A 23,496-nucleotide genomic window follows, 5' to 3' on the forward strand; every position below is an offset into this window, starting at 1 on the left:
TTGGCAAGATGTCAGTGCTGTGAGTGTGGAATGATTCTAAGAGTCTCAAATGGGTGACTGGCTAGAGAAACCTTAACAGCGTACTTTCTGCTTCTTTAGCCATTGTCATGCAGTTGTCTGTTGGTCACAGAATTTTGAAGAAGGCCATTAGTCCCTTGTCCTAGAAACTACTTTCCCGTTTGTTGGTAGATAAGTGTCTGAATTTTCCGAATGTGATTCTGTGTATGTGTGATTTCCTCTGCTTTTCATTTTCTCCTTTGTAATTAGCTAAAATTTGAACTTCCTATATAGATCATTAGGGTACCTTTTAGTGCAGGCCCCTACTTGGCAACAATTCAACTAAATGGGCCTTAAAGTAATGTGTTGGCATTTCCTATACTCACCATAATGACCATGCCCTCCAAGAGTTGTAGATGCTTCCTAAATATCTCACTTAGAGGTATTTCCAAGAAAACACTGGGAAAAATCTGTAGTGACATCTGTAAAGTACTTTCAGTTCCTCAGTGAAAAGGGGGAAATATGAAGCAGCAGTTATATGTTCAGAAATTGGCTAAGTCTTTAGTTTAAAATTTGTATGCTAATGATCTTAGCAAAGAAAATGATCCTATTTCTTTTATTTTAAAAAAAGTATTTTAGGATTTGCAGGAAAGAACCAAATAATTAGTATATTTTCTCAGAAATAATCTTTTTTTCTTTAGAACTTTAGTTTAAGTATTAACTAGATGTTTAGGGATAATTTCAGATTAATTTTATGTCACATCGATATAGAGATTGCCATATTGAAATAGTCATATAATGATTTTCTATATGTTTTCTTGATTTGAACATAATTTTACATTTACTAAGGTAATGAACAATCCACAAGGTGTTAAGGTCAGGATGGACTCTTTTTTTCTACAAAAAACAAGTGTTTTAATTTAAATTTATTTGAACAGGTGCTGTTTTAAGTAAAAACCTTTCTCTGAAATTAAGTTTCTTGGGGAAGCACTAATAGCCTTTTAGATGGTAGTTTTTGATTATTTCAGAAATCATAATGTCAAAATGGGGAGCCTTTTTTTCTTCAATTTTAGTAAGGGAAAAGAAAACACAGGGTTGGTCAAAAGTAGGTTTACAGTTGTTTGTATGGAAAATGGCACAATAATTAATAAATAATAATTAAAGGATAAACTCTGCTTCATGTACTCACAACACTCTGTATATGTGGGGGAAAAGTATAGAATTAATGCAATAATGGTTAGCTATCTGGTTTTGAAGCCCTGCACAATTTAAGGAACTATCTACAACCTACTGCGATAGCTGTGGATTAAAATTTTAACTTGGTAATGGTTCCTTAACTTTGTTACCTATATTACGAATAGATAGAAATAAATACTATTTTTTCAAAACAGTAGTCTCCTGCACATCCCTAGCCAACTCTAATCCCACTCTTCAGTGGCAACCTTGTGCATGTGTGTCTACTATTAATAAAGATGTACTATATACCTCACTGCTTCAGCTACCAAAGGATGCAGAAGCAGAATATGACATCTACACCAGGGAATTCAGAGCCATAAATAAATATAAAGCTAAGACATTAAGTAATTAATATTCTGAGAAGGATTCCTGTTAGGAGACAGGGCATCAGTGAGCTTTGAAGAATGCTTTGTATTTAGCTAAGCAGAAGAGACTATTGTAGGAAGGGAGAACAGTGTGAGTAAAAGCACTGAGTTGAACACAAAACAATGTCCTGGGTGAAGTGGTGAGGAAAATAACTTGGAGTTTGCAACCATTTAACTGCTTTCTGACTTATTTTTTCTGGGGTAATTTACTTCCATAACTCTACAAAATAACCTTATTATATTTATTACTTTACCTGCCAACTTTAAGTAAAATATATTGACTCTTGGCTATAAAAAAAGGTTTTTGCTTATTTATAACACACCCTTCCTTTCTGTTTTCCGTAATATCTGTGTTAATACTTTTTTACAGGGTTCTTCTCTCTTGGTTATATTTATACCTGTAAATAGTACCTATGTTATTTGTGGCATATATATTTCCCAGGATATATGAAATTTAACATTCAATATTAAGTAAACTCATGTTTTTTAACAGAAGGAATAAAAATTTGAAAATGGTACATTTAAATCCTGGGATGACAGAAAAAGAATTTATACTACTTTTGAAATGAGAAGTAACATTTTTTTCTTTTTAGGTTGAGCAAGTGAAATTACTTGACCGATTCAGTACCAACAACAAGTCATTAACAGGAACACTATATCTTACGGCCACACATCTATTATTTATAGACTCTCAGCAGAAAGAAACCTGGGTAAGCAGGACCTCTATTACCATAATTATAATAATGGTCTTAGTCTATTTCTGTGTTTTATTTTGAATGTGTACAAAGTTTTAATCAGTAGTTACCAATCTCAACCAAACATTTTTCAGTCACCTAATCACTTCTACCCTTCCTCTTAATAAAACTGATATAATATGGAATGTGGAATTTTTTTATAGAATACCTGAAACTCGTATTATCTACATAAATAATTATAAAAGACCTACCTGTTCCTTTTAATTAAAAATCTAAATAATATAGGAACATGTTAATAGATCAAATGTCATATTCCACAGTATATTTATAACAAATTGCAATTAGGGTTTTTTATTTATTTATTGCTAGTACAAACAATAAGGTAATGTATACACTGTGCCAGAGTTTCTCTGGAATATTTGCCTAAGAGTAAAATTACTTAGATAAGTGGATATTCAACCTTACTAAGTATGTCAGCTTTCCAAAATGGTTGTTTCATCATATTCTCAGTAGAGTGTGATACATTGTTCACTATCCTCAGCAACATTGATGTTGTCAAATTTAAAATTTTTGCCTATCTGGTGGATGTGCAATTGTGATTTTAATTTGTTGATTTCAAGGAAGTTACCCTTTCAGATATTTTGGCTTTAGATTTCCTTTTATTTTTTCTGTTGGATTGTTTGTCCTGTTATTTATTTTGCAAAAGTTCCAGTTTTTAATGTTTTGTCAGTATATGTGTTATAGATAACTTCTCCAGGTGTGTGGCTTGTCTTGTGTGTATCTGTATGACTTTTAAACTTTAAAATTTTAGTGTAATAAATTTTCATTTTTTCTTTTATGGTTTATGCTGTTTTGTGACAAGGAATCCTTCCCTATGTTAAGGCCATATAGATTCTCCTATATTTTCTAAAAGCTTATGTTTTGTATTCTCAGTATAATTTTTTAATATATCTGAAAAATATTTTGGTGGATGATATGACATAGGGATTAATTTTTATTTTATTTATGCATAACTGGCACCATTTATTGATTGTTTTATTCCATTAAGGTGTAGTATCAACTCTGTCATAAATAAAGAGAGGACCTGCTTTTGAGCTCTCTATTCTGTTCTTTTGGTATATTGATTACACTGTACCAAGAACACACTGTTTTATTGACTGTAGCTTTTAATAAGTCTTGATATCTCTCTTTGATTATGCTCTTTTGATTTCCCTAGGAAGGCTATCCAATTGATAAATGATTGCAATAAGTAAGTTAAGATACTTACTTGAGATGCTGATCTTGGAGAAGTTGTATTCCCTAGAGGCTCTGGATTTCTTGCCTATCCAGTGTTTGCCCAGGAGTTTCCTTTAGCAGGGCCTTATAAAATTATTAGTCATACTCTCATCCATTCTGCCTACCCTTTTTTTGTCCGCTTACCTTAATATATTCTCTGTATGTTATTCATCTCCTAGAGTACAAATGGAAGTTTCTCATAGAGCTATTCTTTCAAATGTTGGGAATGTAGTGTTGGGGGCAGCTAAAAGATAAGCACATTGTTCCCTTCTCTCCTTTTGTTGTCTTTGAAATGCTTTCTTATCAGTATATTTCCATAATCTCTCCTGAATGAAGTCTATTTTGTATACTAGGTCCATAGAAATGAACAGATCTAGGAGGAGCCTTACTTTAAATTTTTATTTTGTTTTCATTTTACAGATGATTAGTTTTTCAAGATCACATAACTAGTTAGTGGCAGAACCAGGTCCCATCGTCATTCTTTTCCTGCAAATAATTTTGGGTCTTAATTGGAATTATAACCTATATATATATAAAAGCCTAAGTGACCGTTAAGACTGAATGACCAGAACAACTGGTTGACCAGTCACTATGACGCGCACTGACCACCAGGAGGCAGACGATCAGTGCAGGTCAGTGTGCCACAAGTATGAGCTACATAGGTGTAATATGTGTCATCTCTGTTATATAAATTTTTAATTACCATAGGACTTCTGCTGTCATTGGTCTTCTTTTTCAAGGTTTTCTTTTTTCCCCATTTATTTATTTGTTCCCCTTTTTTTAAAAAAAGTCTTTATTGTTGAGAGTATTATAGATGTCTCCTTTTTTTCTCCCCACTGCCACTCTTTACCCAGTTCCCACCCCACCCCAGACCTTCACCACCCTTTTGTCTGTGTCCATAGGTGATGCATATATGCATATAAGTTATTTGGTTAATCTCTTTCTGCCCCCTCTCCCTTCTTCCCTCTGAGATTCAGCAGTCTGTTCCATGTTTCCATGCATTTGATTCTATTTTAGTCATCAGTTTATTTTGTTCATTAGATTCCTTGTTTATTTTGATTTTTAGATTCAATTATTAATATATATTTATTGCCATTTTATTTTTTATTTTTCTTTCTTTTTATTTTTCTTTTTCTTCTTCCTCTTAAAGAATACTCTTCAACATTTTATGTAATACTGGTTTGGTGGTGATGAACTCCTTTAGCTTTTTCTTGTCTGTGAAGCTCTTTATCTGACCTTCGATTCTAAATGATAGCTTTGCTGCAAAGAATAATCTTGGTTGTAGGTCCTTGCTATTTATCTCTTTGAATATATCTTGCCTTTCCCTTCTGGACTGCAAAGTTTCTATTGAGAAATCAGCTGACAGTCGTATGGGCCCTCCTTGTAGGTAACTAACTGCTTTTCTCTTGCTGCTTTTAAGATTCTCTCTTTGTCTTTAACCTATGTCATTTTAATTATGATGTGTCTTGGTGTGGGCCTCTTTGGATTCCTCTTGTTTGGGACTCCCTGCTTTTCCTGGACTTGTAAGTATATTTTTTTTATCCAGGTAGAAGTTTTCTGGCATTATTTCTTCAAATAGGTTTTCAATATCTTGCTCTGTCTTTTCTCCTTCTGGCACTCCCATAATCCGAATGTTGGTATGCTTGAAGTTTCCCAGAGGCTCCATACACTCTCTTCATATTTTTTTGTATTAATTTTCTTTTTGCTCTTCTGATTGGGTGTTTTTTGCTTACTCATATTCCAAATCGCTGATTTTGATGCTCAGCATCCTCTACTCTGCTGTTGAATCCCTGTAAATTATTCTTTATTTCAGTTAGTGTATGCTTACTTTCTGATTGGTCTTTTTTCAGGTCTTTGAGAGTCTCACTAAGAGCCTTGAAATTCTCACTAAGTTCCTTGAAGATCTTATTAAGATCCTTCAGCATCCTTTTAACCATTGTTTTGAGCTCTGTATCTAGTATTTTGTTTACTTCCATTTCATTTTGTTCTTTTTCTGGAGATTTCCTCTATTCTTTCATTTGTGACATGTTTCTTTATCTCAGCATTTTGACTGCTTCCCTGTGTTTTTTTCTATGTATTAGGTAGAGCTGCTATGTCTCCTGGAATTGGTAGAGTGGCCTTGTGTAGTAGGTGTCCTGTAGGGCCCAGTGGCCCAGTCTCCCCAGCCCCCTGAGCTAGGCACTCTTGGTGTGCTCCTGTGTGCACAGTCTTGTTGTAGTTGAGCCTTAATTGCTATTGGTGTCATTGGGAGGAAGTGACCTCCAGGCCAGTTGGCTGTGAGGACCAGCTGCAACTACAGTGGGAGAGCTGCTGTGCAGGAGACACCCCTATGGATCAGGACTTGCTTTAGTGGGGCTCTGGTGCTCACTGAGTCTGCCCCTTGAGTGTGTCGCTCGTGGATGTGTAGAGTTGTAATCTGTTATGGTCTGAAGCTGTCCACCATGTGTACTGCCTCTGGGGTCTCCTGGGAGATGCAAAGTCAGCCACTGCCTGGGGCCACCTGGCAGGAGCTACAGAGAGATCTTCAGGTGGCTGCTACTTGTGTTGCGCTTAGAAGTGTCCAGGTGAGACCTAGCTGCTGGTGCCAGGTCTTGGGCCTCTTATTGATAGGTATGGGGCACGCTGATGCCAGTTGCTGCTTGTTTGAGAGGTTTTAGGCAAGTCTGAAGCCTGAGCCTGGACAGGCTATTCATATGGAAAAGCTGCTGCAAAAAGCTCGGTTGGGACTGCAAATTAGATGGGCTGGGGTCTCAGGGAATCACCAGGGCTATCGAACAGTGTGAGTCAGGTTGATGGAGACTCAGATATAGCTGCCAGTCAGCTCTGCGATGGAGGAGGTCTCAGCATAGGAATAATGAATCCTTTGAGCAACTCTGTGGGAGAAAACCGCCCCTGAGTTCTTACTCTGATGCCAAGTAATCCAGTTCCTCTGCATATGGCCCTGGATCTCTCCAAACCGCTACCCCAGCATTGGAGCTCAGAGGGAACTAGTCTGAGTAAGTCCATATGCCAGCCAGACCTGGGTCTCCAGCAGCCTCCCTGTCACTCAGCCACAATCCCTGCTGGTTTTATAGCCCAAAGTTATGGGGACTTCTCTTCCTGGCACTGGAAGCCTGGGCTGAGGTGTCTGGTATGGGGCTGGAACTCTTTACTCCTCATGGAAGGCCTCCACAGCTGAGATATCCATCCCTATTAAAAAAAAAACACGCCACACATGGGTGTCGGGCCCGCTTGTTCGGGGCTCCACCCTCCTATCAGTCTTTTTATGCTTTCTTCTTTACTTCTTTAGTTGTAGGACTTCCATTCAGGATGATTTCTGAATGATGGTTATTTTGTATTTTAGTTGTAATTTTGATGTGGTTGTGGGAGGCAGTAAGTACTGTGTTTACGCTACAATCTTGGTTCTCCTTGAAACTTTACTTTCTTCTTCTTCTTCAAGCTTTTCTTGATTATTTTATGCATTTAATTTTGCATGTGACCTTTAGACTTAATATCTAAAGTTTTAAAAACTAATAATAGCAGCATATAAAATTATAATTATATAATACATATGTATAATACATATTATAATTATATAATACATATTTATATCTCACCTTACCTTTCCCCCCACACACATACTACCTAAAAAAGCAGGTTGGAATTTATGTTAAATTTTTAGACTCATTTGGGATGATTTGATTTCTTGCCAGGATTGAGTTTTTCGTCCAAAAACCTGCTAAAAATTTAAGATCTTTTATTTTCCATAAAAGTTTTTTATAAACATTTTAAATTAGTAGGAATGCTATTGAGCAAAGGAAAATCTTTTTTAGTAGTACAGAATATGATAGGTAATAGGTAGGTATGATAATTATGTTTCAAATACCATCAAGTCCTGACTTTCTAATAGGACTTTCTATTCATTCATTCATTCATTCATTCATTCAGTGAGTATTTGTGATGGAGAAGGTATCAACAATGATGCCTATAGTTCTGGCTCAGTCAAATTTAAATATGAATGTGTAATATAGATCACTTGAAATGTTTTTTTGTTTGAAGAGGGTCATTATAATGTTCCAAGTACTGTGTTAGGTGCTAGAAATATAATGGTGCTCAACTTAGGTATAGTTTTGCTTCTTAGGTGAAGGTTCTAAAATCTAAGTAGAGAAATAAACATATACTACATAACAAATTACAAATGTACTAAGTGCTATGAAAGGAAGAATTTAGGTTGATATTTGATAAGAAAATGGAGGGAAGGGCCGTGGTGATTATGAGGCTATATGTACTTCTTGGTGATGAGGTTTTGTTTTGTTTTTGACCAGAATTGAACCCCAGACTCTTCAGTCCACTGCCCATGCTCTAACTCCTGAGCCAAATTGGCTAGGGCTCGGTGATGAGTTTTTATTTTTTTTTATTTTTATTTTTTTATTTATTGCTTAAAGTATTACAAAGGGTATTACATATGTGTCCATTTTATCCCCCCACCCTAGACAGTCCCCTAGCCTCCCCTATCCCCCAGTGTCTTATGTCCATTGGTTATGCTTATATGGGTGATGAGTTTTAAGTGAACACCAGAAATAATACTAGAAATCTACGTGAAGAGGTAGAGAGCTACAATATCCCAGTTAGTAGGAGCAACTCAAGACTGTATATAGAGGATCTTGGTTCATTTGAGGAGCCAAAGAAGGCTCTTATCATTAGAACTTAACGATGTTGGGGAAGGAACTTGAAATGAGGCTAGAGCAGTGGGAAAAATCTATAGTCATACCACCGTGAATGTGCCCGCTCTTACATGATCTCAGAAGCTAAGCAGGGTCAGAGAAGTGGGAAATAACAACTAGATAGCTTTGCCTTTTTTTTTTTTTTTTTTGATTGGGTTATTAATGGTTGCTTTGTAGAAAATGGATTGGGGGATTCAAGAGTAGGATATGAAGAGAGCATTTAGGATTATAGTTATAGTGATTTGGGTGAGAAATAATGTAAACATTGCAATTAGGGGGTGATAGTGGAGATGGAGAGAAGTAGACACGTTATAAAGATATTTAGGGGATGCAATTCTTGGGATTTAATGATGTGTGAATATGTGGAGTGATCAGGGTACATTTCTGGCTTGGGCATTGTCATTTAAAATTTTTAAGTTTGGGTTTGTAGTGTATAACATTTGAGACTTTATTTGGAGAGGACATTTCTAACATTTTTGCACTGTGGAAGAGAATAAGATACTTAGTACTTTTTATAATGATGATAAATATTTTTTCATGCTGTAGATATTGCATCATCATATTGGCTCAGTGGAGAAATTGGCTTTGACGACTTCTGGATGCCCACTTGTGATTCAGTGCAAGAACTTCAGGATTGTGCATTTCATTGTTCCCAGAGAAAGAGATTGCCATGATATTTACAACTCTTTGCTACAACTGTCAAAACAAGGTACTGTTCTTAGAGACCAAAGCTTGCTCAATTTTGAAATGGATTATCTAAGGTACTTTACTTAGTATCTCATTATTGCCATTTTATAGTTTAAGTTACTCTTTTTTTAAAAAAAAAAAATGTTTTTATTGATTTTTTTAGAGGAAGGGAGAGGGATAGAGAAGTAGAAACATCAATGAGAGAGACACATCATCAGTCTACTGCCTCCTACATGCCCCCTACTGGGGATCGAGCCTGCAACCCGGGTATGTTTCATGGCCAGGAATCGAACTGTGACCTGGTTCATAGGTCGATGCTCAATCACTGAGCCACACCGGCTGGGCTTACCAAGTGTACTGGTTAATAATGTAGATTTTTTTCAATAGATTGAGTTACACATATGTTGATATATATGCTATTTTGTTGTATTGACAGCAAGCTTCAAAACTTCATATGTCAAATTTTCTGAAGGTGTTAACATCGTAGATATTTTTACGCTTAGAAATGTCAAATTTCATACCAAAAAAAAAGAGCATTTGTGGGAAGTTTTACTTCATTACTTTATTTTGAAGAAAAGTGCTGCTGAAAGTTATCGTATACTTCAGGAAGCTTATGGTGAACATGCTTCATCTCAAGATACTTGTGAACGTTGGTTTAAACGCTTTAAAAGTGAAGATTTCGATGTGAAAGATAAAGAACGTCCTGGTCAACCAAAAATGTTTGAAGAACAACAATTACAAGCATTAAGCAATGGGAACAATTTTAAAGGAAGGAAAATTGGGTGCCACATCAACTGAACGAAAGACAATTGGAAAACCGAAACGTCATCAGTAAAATGTTGCTTCAGCGGCACGAAAGAAAGTCTTTTTTGCATCGAATTGTGACTGGCGATGAAAAGTGGATTTATTTTGATAATTCCCAAACGGACAAAATCATGGGTTGATCCAGGTCAACCATCAACATTGACTGCAAGGCCAAATTGCTTTGGAAAGAAGACAATGCTCTGCGTTTGGTGGGATCAGGAAGTTGTGTATTATGAGCTTCTAAAACCAGGTGAAACCGTTAATACTGATCGCTACTGACAACAAATAATCAATTGGAACCACACTTTGATCGTATAACAACCAGAATGGGCCAGAAGACACGGCAAAGTAATTTTGCTTCATGATAATGCACCATCACACACTTTAAAACCAATTAAAGACATGTTAAAAGGTCTTGCCTGGGAAGTATTAAACCACCCACCGTATTTATCACACTTTGCTCCTTCAGATTACCTCTTGTTCTGATCAATGGCACACGCACTTTCTGAGCAGCACTTCAAATCGTACGAAGAAGTGGAAAATTGGGTCTCTGAATGGTTTGCCTCAAAACAAGAAAAGTTCTATTGGGACAGTATCCACAAATTACCTGAAAGATGGGGGAAATGTGTAGCTAGCGATGGACATTATTTTGAATAAAGCACTTTGATGTTTCTCTTGAAATTATCATGTTTTCCTTGATCACAAAATCCACATTATTAACCGGTACACATGGTAAGTTGCTTTTGAGTTGAATTCTTGTGCACTCTATTCTAAAAAATTTGACCTAAAAGTAATTAGAAACTTCTGATCTGAGTTGTAATAATGGTTTCCAAAGAAGGGGTAATAGTAAGAACAAAATGAAGCATTTGTAGTACAGACTTAAAAAACTATCTATATATACAAAAGCCTAAGCGATCGTCCTATCGGTAGCTATGACATGCAATGACCACCAGGGGGCAGACACTCCGACTGGTAGCTATGATACGCACTGATCACCAGGGGGCAGATGCTCAACGTGGGAGCTGCCAAGCTGCAGTGACTTGACAGCTGTGGTTCTTGGGTAACACACCCGGGACCAGAGAGGGTTGAGCCCGATTCCAGGGTGCGTCACCCAAGAACTGTCCTCTCGCAATCCAGGACCCCTTGGGGGTGTCGGAGAGCCGGTTTCGGCCTGATCCCCACAGGCCAAGCCAAGGGATCCCACCAGTGCATGAAACCATGCACAGGGCCTCTAGTCTATATATATAAAAGCCTAAGTGACCGAATGACCGGTTGACTGGTTGATATGACGCGCACTGACCACCAGGGAGCAGATGCTCAATGCAGGAGCTGCCCTCTGGTGGTCAGTGTGCTCCCACAGCCAACTTCCCGCAGCTGGCCAACCTCCTATGGTCCTTCCCCCCGCCCCCCCCTCCTCCTGCATATTGGCCCTGATGAGGGGGAGGGGGCTGGCCAACCTCCCATGGTCCCTTCCCCCAGCTGGCTGGCTCCCACCCCCACCCCCTGATCGGCCCTGATCCCCAGCCAGACTGAGGGACTCCACTTGTGCACAAATTTGTGCACCAGACCTCTAGTAGATTTATGTTAATGTTTTAGAAGTCTGTTGATAGCCAGTAGCATAGCCTTTGTGTTTTTGTTTGTTTGTTTTTTAAAGAATCCCACAGCCAAGGGGAGTGTCTTGGAAATTGATCACTAAAGGAAAAGTTAAGGAAGGTCAGGCTCTTCTGATAGCATGGGACTAATATATCTAATTGACTAGAGTGGTATATAGGGATATGAGCAGAAAGAAAAGAGAGGGTAAATCCTACTTTAGTAGAGATAAGGAGTGAGAGGGATATAGGCCCTAAAGAGGAATCTTACCACTACTATGTGTTAGGGATCTGGAGGCTTCCTTTTCCCAACGTAACTTGAATTACATAGATATCTCCAGGGAGACAAAGCACATTAATTTCCGGATGTTACTTTGTTTGACATTTGTTTTGCAGTGGTCTAAGAGCAGATTTTTGTTCACTCTTTTATCCTAACACATAAAGCCTGTAACATTTATCCCATTTTCCAAGTCAAATCTTACAACTTCAGGGGCTTATGATTGTTTAGAAGTAAGTGTTCTCTGGATCTCTGTGCAACCTTTGCCATTTTTGGTCAAACTGTACTATAGGAATATATAGACAATTTCATGTTCTATGTGGCACCTCTAATTTTTCATTATTGCATTAGTCTTTATATCTCATTTGGGAATAGTGGTGGGTAGGAATTTATGTGTGTCTTTAAAATTTTACTTTTAAGAAAAGGAAACATTGCAGTAGAGTAATGTATAAGTCTAACTGTATTATTTACTAGCTTTTACTGATGATATAAATTGAATCTCAGACTGATATAGTGATGCCTTTAGGTATAATCATTTGCTTCAAAGAACTGAGAAAATTTAAGTTCAAATATTTTCTGGTATTAGACATCTCTTTGAAGAGTTTAAAGAAAAATGGAGGGCTAAAACTGAAAATTACTTTTATTTGTCACTTATTAAGTCCTATAAGTTGCATTTTAACATTTATGCATTTTGTATTCTATAGCAAAATACGAAGATCTCTATGCGTTCTCTTATAACCCGAAACAAAATGATTCTGAACGACTGCGAGGTTGGCAGCTTATTGACCTGGCTGAGGAATATAAGAGAATGGGCGTGCCAAATTCAAACTGGCAGTTGTCTGATGCCAACCGAGAATACAAGGTAACTTAGCAACCTTCTGTGGAAATTCAGAAAATGTTAGTACCAGAGAGTCAGAAAGTGTAATAGCAAGTTGTCTCTGTATTGCTGTGTGCTGTTCTTGCATTAGTAAGTTTTAAAGTTTTATAAAGATGGTTTTTAACCTCATGGTTATGTTTTGATTTTTACAGATTTGTGAAACTTATCCTAGAGAACTTTATGTTCCCCGAATAGCAAGCAAACCAATAATTGTTGGTAGTTCTAAGTTCCGGAGCAAGGGAAGATTTCCAGTTCTTTCCTACTATCATCAAAATAAGGAGGTAGGCAACTTTCCTTTTGATTTTACCAATGTAGTATAACCCCTTTCAGGTTGTAGTATCCAAAACAATGCTCACTTTTATATTAAGATGTCATTGTTATAATATTGCTGATAGAGAAGTGCTGGCTTTTCACTTAATGACATTTTTTATATTTTAAAACAAAATTACCCTGAAATACAGAAACGTTCGTACTTGTCATCTATCTTTCACCTCCACCACCTCTATTCTTTCCTTCCTTTTAGTAGCAATTTGAAAATAATGGGATTAGGTAGATTCTCTTCCTTGCAAGTGGTTATCTTTTGATTCTGCTTGTATTGGGGGAAACCAAATAGTTTTGACAAACCAACTATTGAGAAAAGGGAGAGAATCAAGGACATTTCAGGCTCCCATTTAATAGTAAGCTCTTCAAATTGGGAGGATTTTGCCATATGAAGAGGCAGAGGAGGCATCTTTATACTGAGATAGGGATTGACAATATAGTAAAACCTTTGTATCTTGTAACAGTAGGCCAGAAGGTTCTGTATGTTGAATGCTTTATATGCATGAAATCCTCCTAGTAACTTGATAAAATAGGCTCTGCAAATTATCTATAACTTTCAAATGGGGGAACTGGTTCAGAAAGGATAAATCACTTTTCCTATATCTCACAACTGGTAAGTTGAGTATTTGGATGCCGTTTCTGACTACCAGTTTTTTGTAACCTGATTTTTTTCTCTCAGGAAGCTTTTAAACTCTTCCTTTTCTGCAGTGTTCTAAAGTTTCACAGTTCTGTGCCTTAGCTTGTTGTTTTAAATTCTATCTGGAAATTCAGGTCTCAGTTTTGGGAAGTTGCTTCTTTGTTTCTTTGGTAACTTCCTCTCTTTTATTAACTTTCTTTTTACTTTTGTGAATGTTACTTGACAAGTAGGTTTCCTAGCATAAACCTCCATTTTCTTCATTTTTCTCTCCAATCTTCTATGTCTTTCTATGCTTAGACATGTCTGTAAGTCTCACCACAAGATTCAGGGTAGTGGGGAAGATTTCCTGAACCTCACTCCAATCCAGTGCTTAGAACTGTGTTGGGTTTTTTTTGCCAGTGTTTTTAAAAAAATATTTTTTTATTGATTTCAGAGAGGAAGAGAGAGGGGGAGATAGAAACATTAATGATGAGAGAGAATCACTGACCTGCTGGCCTCCTGCTTCCCCCCCACTGGGGATTGAGCCTGCAACCTGAGCATGTGCCCTGACGGGAATCAAACTGTGACTTCCTGGTTCATAGGTCGACGCTCAACCACTGAACAACACTGGCTGGGCTGCTGTGTTTTAAAAATCCAAGAACTGTTTCTTGTTTTCTGAACTTTCTAGGCGATTTTCTATTCTTGGATGTGATGAACTTACTTCTCTGAAGAGGCTAAGGATTTTTTGAAAAGAATTCTTGTGCTCCCACATTAGTTATCTCTTTGTTTGCTTTTCTTTTCTGTTTATTTTATGTGTTCTTTGTTAATTTGTTTTCGTATTTTTCAGATATCTGATTCTTGGCCTGCCTCTCATATTTAAGAGTGAGGTACTACAAAGCTGTTTAGAAGTTTGTATACGTGAATGTTCATTATCTTTGGATTCTTCTTTCTCTTGTAATGTTTGTCCCAATGTGTGTATGGTTTAGTCTGGATCCAAGTGTGGGAAGACCTCGCATTTTGTTATGCAGGCTTTGCTTAATCCTGTCTTTGGGGGATGCAGGGCTTCATCCCCAACTACAGCTGTTCCTACAGCCCAGAGTCTTCAGGTTAATCCTCTTCATAGAATAAACTTTTTCTCCAGGGTGAGGGAACATCTGGGATTGTTAACTAGATCATATATAGAAGTTCAGCCAGCTCTGCTGTTTTCCGTTTTACCTGCACTCAGGCTTTCAGAGGTACCAAATCCTTAGCCTGTCTGGGGTTTTGCTGTTCAAAATACCTGTTTCTAATTGACTCATAATGATTTAACATATTTCTTTGCTCCGGTAAATCGATTATAATCAATTTGCATTCATTTCCCCAATTTTTATTGACATTTCTACTCTATCTTTGCCTCTTTTCCCATTTTCTTTGACCTTTTGGTTTTATACATATTAAATTTCTTTATTAGAAATTCAAGGCGGGTTTTAGAAGGGAGCCATAGATAATAAGTAAAACTTTAAACAAAAGTTCCTAATCTACTTTTCATAACAAAATCATAGGGAGATAGGAGTAGTTATGGTTTCGTTTGACATACCCATGTTTGAATATACATTTTTAATTGGAAATCTGGGCTAAAAATAGACATTCAATGCCCAGCTTAACAAATCAGGAAGTATGTCTGGAAAACATTTAATAAGACAGTCCTCATTTTTTTTTCTTTTTTTTTTCTTTTTTTTTTTTAATATATTTTATTGATCTTTTACAGAGAGGAAGGGAGAGAGATAGAGAGTTAGAAACATCGATGAGAGAGAAACATCGATCAGCTGCTTCCTGCACATCTCCTACTGGGGATATGCCCGCAACCCAGGTACATGCCCTTGACCGGAATCGAACCCGGGACCTTTCAGTACGCAGGCTGACGCTCTATCCACTGAGCCAAACCGGTTTCGGCCTCATTTTTTTTTCTATGTTATCACAATTTTGTGAGTTTTTTTAAAGACTTTAAACAACAGTAAATATCTAATCCAAGTCACTATTTCTTTTTTTTTTTTTTTAAATATATTTTATTGATTTTTTACAGAGAGGAAGGGAGAGAGATAGAGAGTTAGAAACATTGATGAGAGAGAAACATCGATCAGCTGCCTCCTGCACATCTCCCACTGGGGATGTGCCTGCAACCCAGGTACATGCCCTTGGCCGGAATCGAACCTGGGACCCTTCAGTCCGCAAGCCGACGCTCTATCCACTGAGCCAAACCGGTTTTGGCAAGTCACTATTTCTTATAGATATTTTTGCTCTCTTAAATTGACTGTATTTTAACCCAAATTTGATTTAAAACTCATTTTATATCTCATTTTATATAGAGATTGCTGATTTCTAATTAGAGACCCAAAAACCTTTAGAAAGTAAAAATTGGAATGTTGCTTGCTATTTAAAAAAATTCTGTTCTGAACTTATTGACTGATCTCTTACTTGAACTTGAGTTGAAAATCTTTTATAATCTAGGGCACAGAAGGCAAGTATCTTCAGTTAGGTAATAGAGATTCGACCAGGTGTTGCTTCTAAGGACCCAGGGTATTTTTTTTTTTTTTTTTTTTTTTTATCCAACTAGGTAAGGAGGCATTTAGGTTTCTTAGAATATTGGGAAAAATTAAGTAACACCAAGATCTTGTAATAATATTTAATTCAAATAAGATTTCAAAGTTAATGCCTTGTAATTTGTCCTGCCAACTTTTAAACAGATAGTACATTTGATTTTAACTTTTTTTTTTTCCTTTTAAGCATTTTATAAGACATGTTTTAGATATCTTTGCATAATCTGTTTTCTGTCTTTTTAAAATTAGGCTGCCATTTGTCGATGCAGTCAACCACTGTCAGGATTCAGTGCCAGGTGTCTGGAAGATGAACATTTGCTTCAAGCCATTAGTAAAGCCAATCCAGCCAATCGCTATATGTATGTCGTGGATACCAGACCTAAAGTATGTGCCTTGAATACAGTATAGTCTGTTAGTTCAATTATCTTTGTTACTTTAATTAATGAGAGTTGATTAATTTGTCCTCATTTAACATACTGGACTGAATCCTTGTTTTAAATTAACCAAGGGTAATGATACTAAGGAAATTAGTTTTTTAAAGGATACTAACTTAGGAGACTAATTTCCCAGTAACCCAGATGGTAATTTCTTAATTTCTGATATATATTTAGGAAAGCTGACTATTGATGGTGTAAAAGTATTATGTTACTGTGAAGAAATACTAAATAGTTTGTGTATTGTGAAAAATTAGCAATTCTATTAGAATTTCAATTGGCAAAACACTGTGTATTAATGGACCTTAATTTGAAATATGCAAGAAAATACGTAAAATACATAGTGAGTTAACTTAGGAGACATTGAACTAGAGCATCATAAATAGTGAACAGGAAATAATTGTTCTGTTAGCCATCCATTGTGTAAGGTTAAATTTTTGTCAAATGTCACAATCCATTTTTTCTTTTTTTTATAAACACAGTTAAACAGCCAATTCATATAGGATCCTGAAACTAAAATAATTAAAATCTGCAATGGTAATAGCTAACATTACTTTTAATTTTTATTATAGCATCGCATGCAGAGCTGGTGGGCTACACAAAAGGACATTGGCAGAATTATAGTGAGGATTTCTTCAGAAATCTGGAATGATGAAAAAATAAGAGAAAGCGATGAGAAAAAGCGAGTGAGCCATATAGACCACAATTATAGACAGCCTTTTTGAAAGGAATGGTAGCTGTTTTAGAAGTAATTCTCATCATTATGCAGTCTTACAAAAGATAACGAAGAAAACATATGATAAGATTAATTTGAGTAAATTAGGAGTATTAAAAATTAGAAACTGATACTTTGGTAATATTTTATTTTGTTAAAAGGAAAAGACTTTCTTAGAAGTCAAGAGTGTTGGTGATACCTCTTATAAGAAAAATTTTACTTTACTTCCTTGTATAATCTGGGTGGATTAATTGGTTAGAACATTTTTAGGGTGCTATTAGATAAAAAAGATGATTGTAATACAAGACTTTTTGAATGTAAGGTCTGAGGGCAATTTGTTTCTTAGGACCTAATATGTCTTAATTGTATAACTGACTTCTACAGAGAAAATATATCTTTCTTTGATTGATTTGTTTGACCAGTTAAACTCAAGTAGTAATAATGTGGAACATTTTAAATATCTAATCATTAACCTTAGTAATCATAGGTGCTGAGTAACCAGTGAGTCAGTAAATATAATTTAACTGTACTTGTTACCAACCTCAATCCAATGAATGATAAGCTACTATTTCTTTCTAAAATTTAGGTTCTGTTTCATCCAAGTATATAAGAATATTTAGTAAATTGTAATAATATGCTATATGAAATCCTACTCTCAAAGAATTAAATATGGCAAATCTTAAGTGAACCTCTGATAGCATCGATCTAAACACCCAAGGTCATGGGGCTGCTGGCAGTCTGTTTCTCCATAAAGGACCAATTTTTTTGGACCCATTTCTTAGAGCTGTATCAAGCTAATGGATTATATGTATTTTATATAGTGTGTGGGCCTCCAGCAGTCTCTAATATAGAGGACCTAAAATAATCTCATGTATATTTCAGATCTGAATTTTAGGATCCCCTGTGGCTTTGTGAATGATAAAATGCTGTAGGCTTGTTCTGAGTTGAATCTCATAGGCTCATTCTGAAAAATAAAAACTATCCAGCTCTGCTTCTCTCTGAATCATTTAGGATTCAGATAGGAGATCTTTCTAGTTTTAGATTTTGAAATATTTATGAACACCTAAAAACCTAAGTGAATTCGTTTTATGAATTATTTGTGGGGAACTTCTTGTTTGACCTTTCAATTATATAGCAATCACATTGTTTCTTTGTAGTATTCCTTCATTGCTGTTATTAACATGTGAGACTTTTACTTATTTTTCATATGTTTTTATTGGAAAGAGGAAGGGAGAGAGAGAAAGATCAGTGTGAGAGAAAGACATCGATCGATTGCCTCCCATACACCCTGTCCCAGGATCCAACCTGCATTATGGGCATGTGCCCTGACTAGGAATTGAACTGGCAACCTTTTGGTGCACAGGATGACACTCAACGAACTGAGCCACACAGGCCAGGGCGAGAGTTTTGCTTATTAAAAAATGGTAGTATATTTAGTTGTGGTGAATTCCTTTAAATTGTCTGCTAGCTAAAATATAGTTTATTTAGTGTTTTCATGATATTTTCGTAAGTTATAAGATAAAAGCAATTTGTCTCTAAATTTCTAAAATTTAAATTTTTAGCTGAATGCAATAGCCAACAGAGCAGCTGGAAAAGGTTATGAAAATGAAGACAACTATTCTAATATTAGATTTCAGTTTGTTGGAATTGAAAATATTCATGTCATGCGGTCCAGCCTTCAGAAGTTATTGGAAGGTATGATTATTGCTTACCTTCTAGTCAGCCTTGTTCCATAGAAATATGCTAGTCAAACATTAAAAATGTTAAATTATGTACTTTGAAATTTTTTAGTAGTCACATTTAAAAAAGTAATAAACAGTTGAAATTAATTTTAATATATTTAACCTAATATATTAAAAACATGTTAAACATGTAATCAATATAAAAAATTTGTCATGATTTACTTTACATTTTTTGCCTTTAAGTCTTAGACAATTTATACTTTCAGTACATCTCAGTTTGGACTACCTACATTTCAGGTATTCAATAGTCATTTTGGGTAGTAGCTACTGTATTAGATAGTACAATGCTAATGGTTTTTATAAAAAACTAGAGGCCCAATGCACGAAATTTGTGTATGGGGCGGGGGGGGGGTTAGTCTCTCAGCCTGGCCTGCACCCTCTCCAAACTGGAGACTCTTGGGGGATGTTCGACTGCCGGCAGTCGGACATCCCCCTCACAGTCTGGGACCACTGGCTCCTAACCGCTAGCCTGCCTGCCTGTTGGATCGTCCCAACCTCTGCCTGCCTGTTGGATCGTCCCAACCTCTGCCTGCCAACCTGATTGCCCCTTAACTGCTCCCCTGCCGGCCTGATTGCCCCCTTAACTGCTCCCCTGCTGGCCTGATTGCCCCCTAATTGCCCTTCCCTGTCAGCCTGATCGCCCCCTAACTGCCCTCCCCTGCTGGCCTGATCGCCCCCTAACTGCTCCCCTTCTGGCCTGATCGCCCCCTAACTGTTCCCCTATCAGCCTGATCGCCCCCTAACTGCCCTCCCCTGCTGGCCTGATCACCCCTTTACTGCCATCCCCCGCTGACTTGATCGCCCCCTAACGGCCCTTCCCTACCGACCTGATAGCTCCTGAGGGCCTCTGCCTTGGCCCCCGCCACCATGGCTTTGTCTGGAAGATGTCTGGTCTAATTAGCATATTACCCTTTTATTAGTATAGATTACTATTGTTAGATATTCTTGATGAATCAATGCAGTTTAGACTAATTTATGATAATGTTCCATTTAAATATTAAGATATCTTTCTACTCATGCTATAGAATTTAAAAAATTAAAATATCAGACTTTTTAATTAAATACTGCAAAATTTGAAAAATGAAATAGGAGTGCTTTTTTTTTATTTTGTTGATTTTTTTTTTAAATAGTGGTTTTTTATATATGTTTTATTGATTTTTTACAGAGAGGAAGGGAGAGGAATAGAGAGTCAGAAACATCGATGAGAGAGAAACATCGATGAGCTGCCTCCTGCACACCCCCCACTGGGGATGTGCCTGCAACCAAGGTACATTCCCTTGACCAGAACCGAACCTGGGACCCTTCAGTCCGCAGACCAACGCTCTATCCACTGAGCCAAACCAGTCAGGACTATTTTATTGATTTTTTACAGAGAGGAAGGGAGAGGGATAGAGAGTTAGAAACGTCGATGAGAGAGAAACATCGATCAGCTGCCTCCTGCACACCCCCTACTGGGGATGTGCCCACAACCAAGGTACATGCCCTAGACCGGAATTGAACCTGGGACCCTTCAGTCCGCAGACTGACACTCTACCCACTGAGCCAAACTGGTTAGGGCAGGAGTGGTTTTTTTAACCATAAGGAATGACAGCAAAATGTAACAAAGAATCTGTCATTGAGTTTCTGATAGCATATTTTCATTTATAAAGAGTCTTGCCTGTTTATTTTGTCCTCTTCCCCAATTTACTCACTAGAGATAATCTTGAATAGGAGAAGAGGAGGATAGCCTATTCTAATTGAAATGTTTTTCCCCCCCTTTTCAGTTAATGGTACCAAAGGGCTTTCTGTCAATGATTTCTACTCTGGTTTGGAGAGCTCAGGATGGCTTCGCCATATCAAAGCTGTCATGGACGCTGCAATCTTCTTAGCCAAAGTAACTCTTCGTCGCTTATATTTGATTTTGGGGTTTATAGTGGTTGGGAAGGAATGGATTTATTATGAGAATGCTGGTATCTTTTCCAGTCAGATAATTTTTATTTTGCTTTACCTTTTTAATGAGATTCATCTAATTTGAGCTTTAAAAATGCCATGTAACACTTCATGTATGGGCTTAAAAACATTTCAAACACTTTAAATAGCATGTTTGTCTTTGTTTCTGTTTATATGCTTTGTGTTTTATCTTGTTTTTGAGAAATTATGTTGTGATAGCATTATCATTGCAGTGCTAGCTCTTCTTTATAATGCAACTAGGGGCCTGGTGCACCGATTTGTGCACAGTGAAAGGAAATTAATTAGAAGAAATATTTTAGAGGCCGGGGAGGGACTGCGGGAGGGCTCCAGGGTGTGTCCAGCCCATCTTGCCCAGTCCATCTTGCCCAGTCCCAGTTGGCCGGACCCCAGCAGCAAGCTAACCTACCGGTCAGAGCATCTGCCCCCTGGTGGTCAGTGCGCATCATAGTGACTGGTTAAATGGTCGAATGAACGGTTGGACACTTAGCATATTAGGCTTTTATTATATAGGATACTTAATGGTTTTTGAGTAAGTAGAACTTACTGATTCACTTAAATGTACCCTGCTAGAATCTAAGTATGTGATCTTTCTTTTCAGGCAATAATGGTGGAAAATGCAAGTGTGTTGGTTCATTGTTCTGATGGCTGGGATAGAACTTCCCAGGTTTGTTCCCTTGGCTCTCTTTTATTGGATTCCTACTACAGAACAGTCAAAGGATTTATGGTAAGGAGTTATAGTAAACCCTTGATTTTGCTGACCTCAACTTAATGGACTTCTGATTTAACGGACAAAATTTCTGGTCTGAAAGTCACATGTGAAAATTAACACCCTGTTGATTTTAAAAAGCTTTTAACCAAGATTTACTTATAATCAAATTAACAGGTTATTTTTTTGTTATTAATTCACTGTACTTAACAAATTTTAGCGAATAAGCCATATGTTGGAAAAAACACTAGTAATTTTATCGACATTAGTAAATATTACATATCTACAGCTATAGTCTACATATTTAAATCCAAGAATCACTGCTTATAAACAGTGTTTGGGGAATGATTAGCACATGATCTCACAGCATTGCCTGTAGTACTTGGTTCTGTTGTTGCGTGGCGTGACTTTCTACAGCAGTCTTAACATGTGCCAACTGAAGTTCCCATGTGCACTAAACCACACCCCAGCCATGTGCATTTGTTTACTCTTGGTGACTGGTGAATGCACGCATTTACTAAATCTATTCAGTATAAACTTAAAATTACAGTAATACACATAGAAAACCTTTCTGTGAAATTAAACTTTTCATACCTACTTAATATTAATTATACAAATGTGTCTGTATAAGTAAAAACAGGTAAACTAATTTTTCAATTTTTTTTAACACACATTTGGAAAACCTACTTTATTATATAACAGACTTTCTGTTTTAATAGATACTCCCCTCACTTGAATTAGCCTGTTATATTGAGGTTTTCCTGTATTTGGCTAGACCAGTGGCCTTCCCATAAGAGACATTGGGTAATGTTAGGAGACAGTTTTGATTGTTACAGCTAACAGAAAGGGTTGTCTGGTGGAACCCCAGGATGCTACTAAATATCATATTGTACAGGACAGCCCTAAAACAAAATTATCTAGCCCAATGTACTGATGTTGAGAAATCTGGAGTTAGACTGATTTTCATTTGTGCCATCTCTTTGACAAAAAGTTTTAGATATAAAAGTTTTTTTCTAAAACTAGTGGTTCGGTGCATGAAATTCATTCACATGAAAAAGGAATTAATTAGAGGAAATATTTTAATTTTGCTATTTGCCCTTTCTCTATAATAGAAGTTTCAGAGATGAAAGAAAATTAGTAAAAATGTATATGAAAATATCCCTCCTGTCAGAGTCTGGGGCGTGCCATGGGACCCAGAGTCAAGTGTCCGTCCACCTGTGCGCACCTCGAAATAGCATGAGACCCAGGACTGGCCAGCCCCACCCCCGTCAAGCCCCACAGGGTGGGGGGCACAGCCTCCAGTCCCCCAGCCTGGCGCCAGGTGGGGGGTGTAGTCTCAGGTCCCCTGTCAAGCTCCGCCGGGCAAGGGGCGCAGCCTCAGGTCCCCTGGCTTGTCCTCAGGTCCCCTGGCACAAGGGTGTGAGGGCGTGGTGACCATTTGCATATTAGCTCTTTATTATGTAGGATGTTACAATAGAAATATTCAGTATTTTCTCCTCATATTTATCTAATAAATGTGAGTAATGTAGTAAAACAAGGAAATAAGGATACTTAAAAATTATATTCTAGAACAGGGGTGGGCAACCCCTGGCACACGTGCCAAACATGGCATGCCAGTAACTTTTGCTGGCACGCGAAACCCTCTCTTATAATCTTCCATTTACAATTTTTTTCTTAATATCGACTTTTTTATTTTTCAGATAAATTCAGTGTAGGTGCATCTTAGATAAATCAATAATTTTACATAAGTTATCTTAAAGACCATAGATATGGATTGACGGGAGAGGGGAAGAGCAATTTCTATGCCTCTGTCTTAACTCTCCCTGACTTCCTAGATCTGACCAGTGTTTTGGTTTCATCCACATACCCTTGTGAATCTTTGTTCTCAGTGATGAATTTTGTTAAGTCTCATAATAGGAGTACCCTGACGG

At 37.1% G+C, this 23,496-nt stretch overlaps 1 protein-coding gene across 2 annotated transcripts in view; it reads left to right on the forward strand.

Moving 5' to 3' along the window:
• MTMR6 (myotubularin related protein 6) overlaps nucleotides 1–23,496 on the forward strand; it is a 48,531-nt gene that overhangs the window by 10,426 nt on the left and 14,609 nt on the right. The window contains exons 2-10 of one of the 2 annotated variants that reach the window (XM_081083632.1): nucleotides 2,192–2,308; nucleotides 8,818–8,980; nucleotides 12,333–12,490; nucleotides 12,658–12,786; nucleotides 16,268–16,402; nucleotides 17,025–17,138; nucleotides 18,730–18,862; nucleotides 20,673–20,782; nucleotides 21,458–21,583. In XM_081083632.1, the coding sequence (XP_080939758.1) occupies nucleotides 2,192–2,308; nucleotides 8,818–8,980; nucleotides 12,333–12,490; nucleotides 12,658–12,786; nucleotides 16,268–16,402; nucleotides 17,025–17,138; nucleotides 18,730–18,862; nucleotides 20,673–20,782; nucleotides 21,458–21,583 (1,185 nt within the window). The remainder of the gene's footprint in view (nucleotides 1–2,191; nucleotides 2,309–8,817; nucleotides 8,981–12,332; nucleotides 12,491–12,657; nucleotides 12,787–16,267; nucleotides 16,403–17,024; nucleotides 17,139–18,729; nucleotides 18,863–20,672; nucleotides 20,783–21,457; nucleotides 21,584–23,496) is intronic. The other variant, XM_081083631.1, reaches the window with a different exon arrangement.

The sequence above is a fragment of the Myotis nattereri genome (assembly GCF_964212035.1).
Source record: "Myotis nattereri genome assembly, chromosome: 2".
NCBI lineage: Eukaryota > Metazoa > Chordata > Mammalia > Chiroptera > Vespertilionidae > Myotis > Myotis nattereri.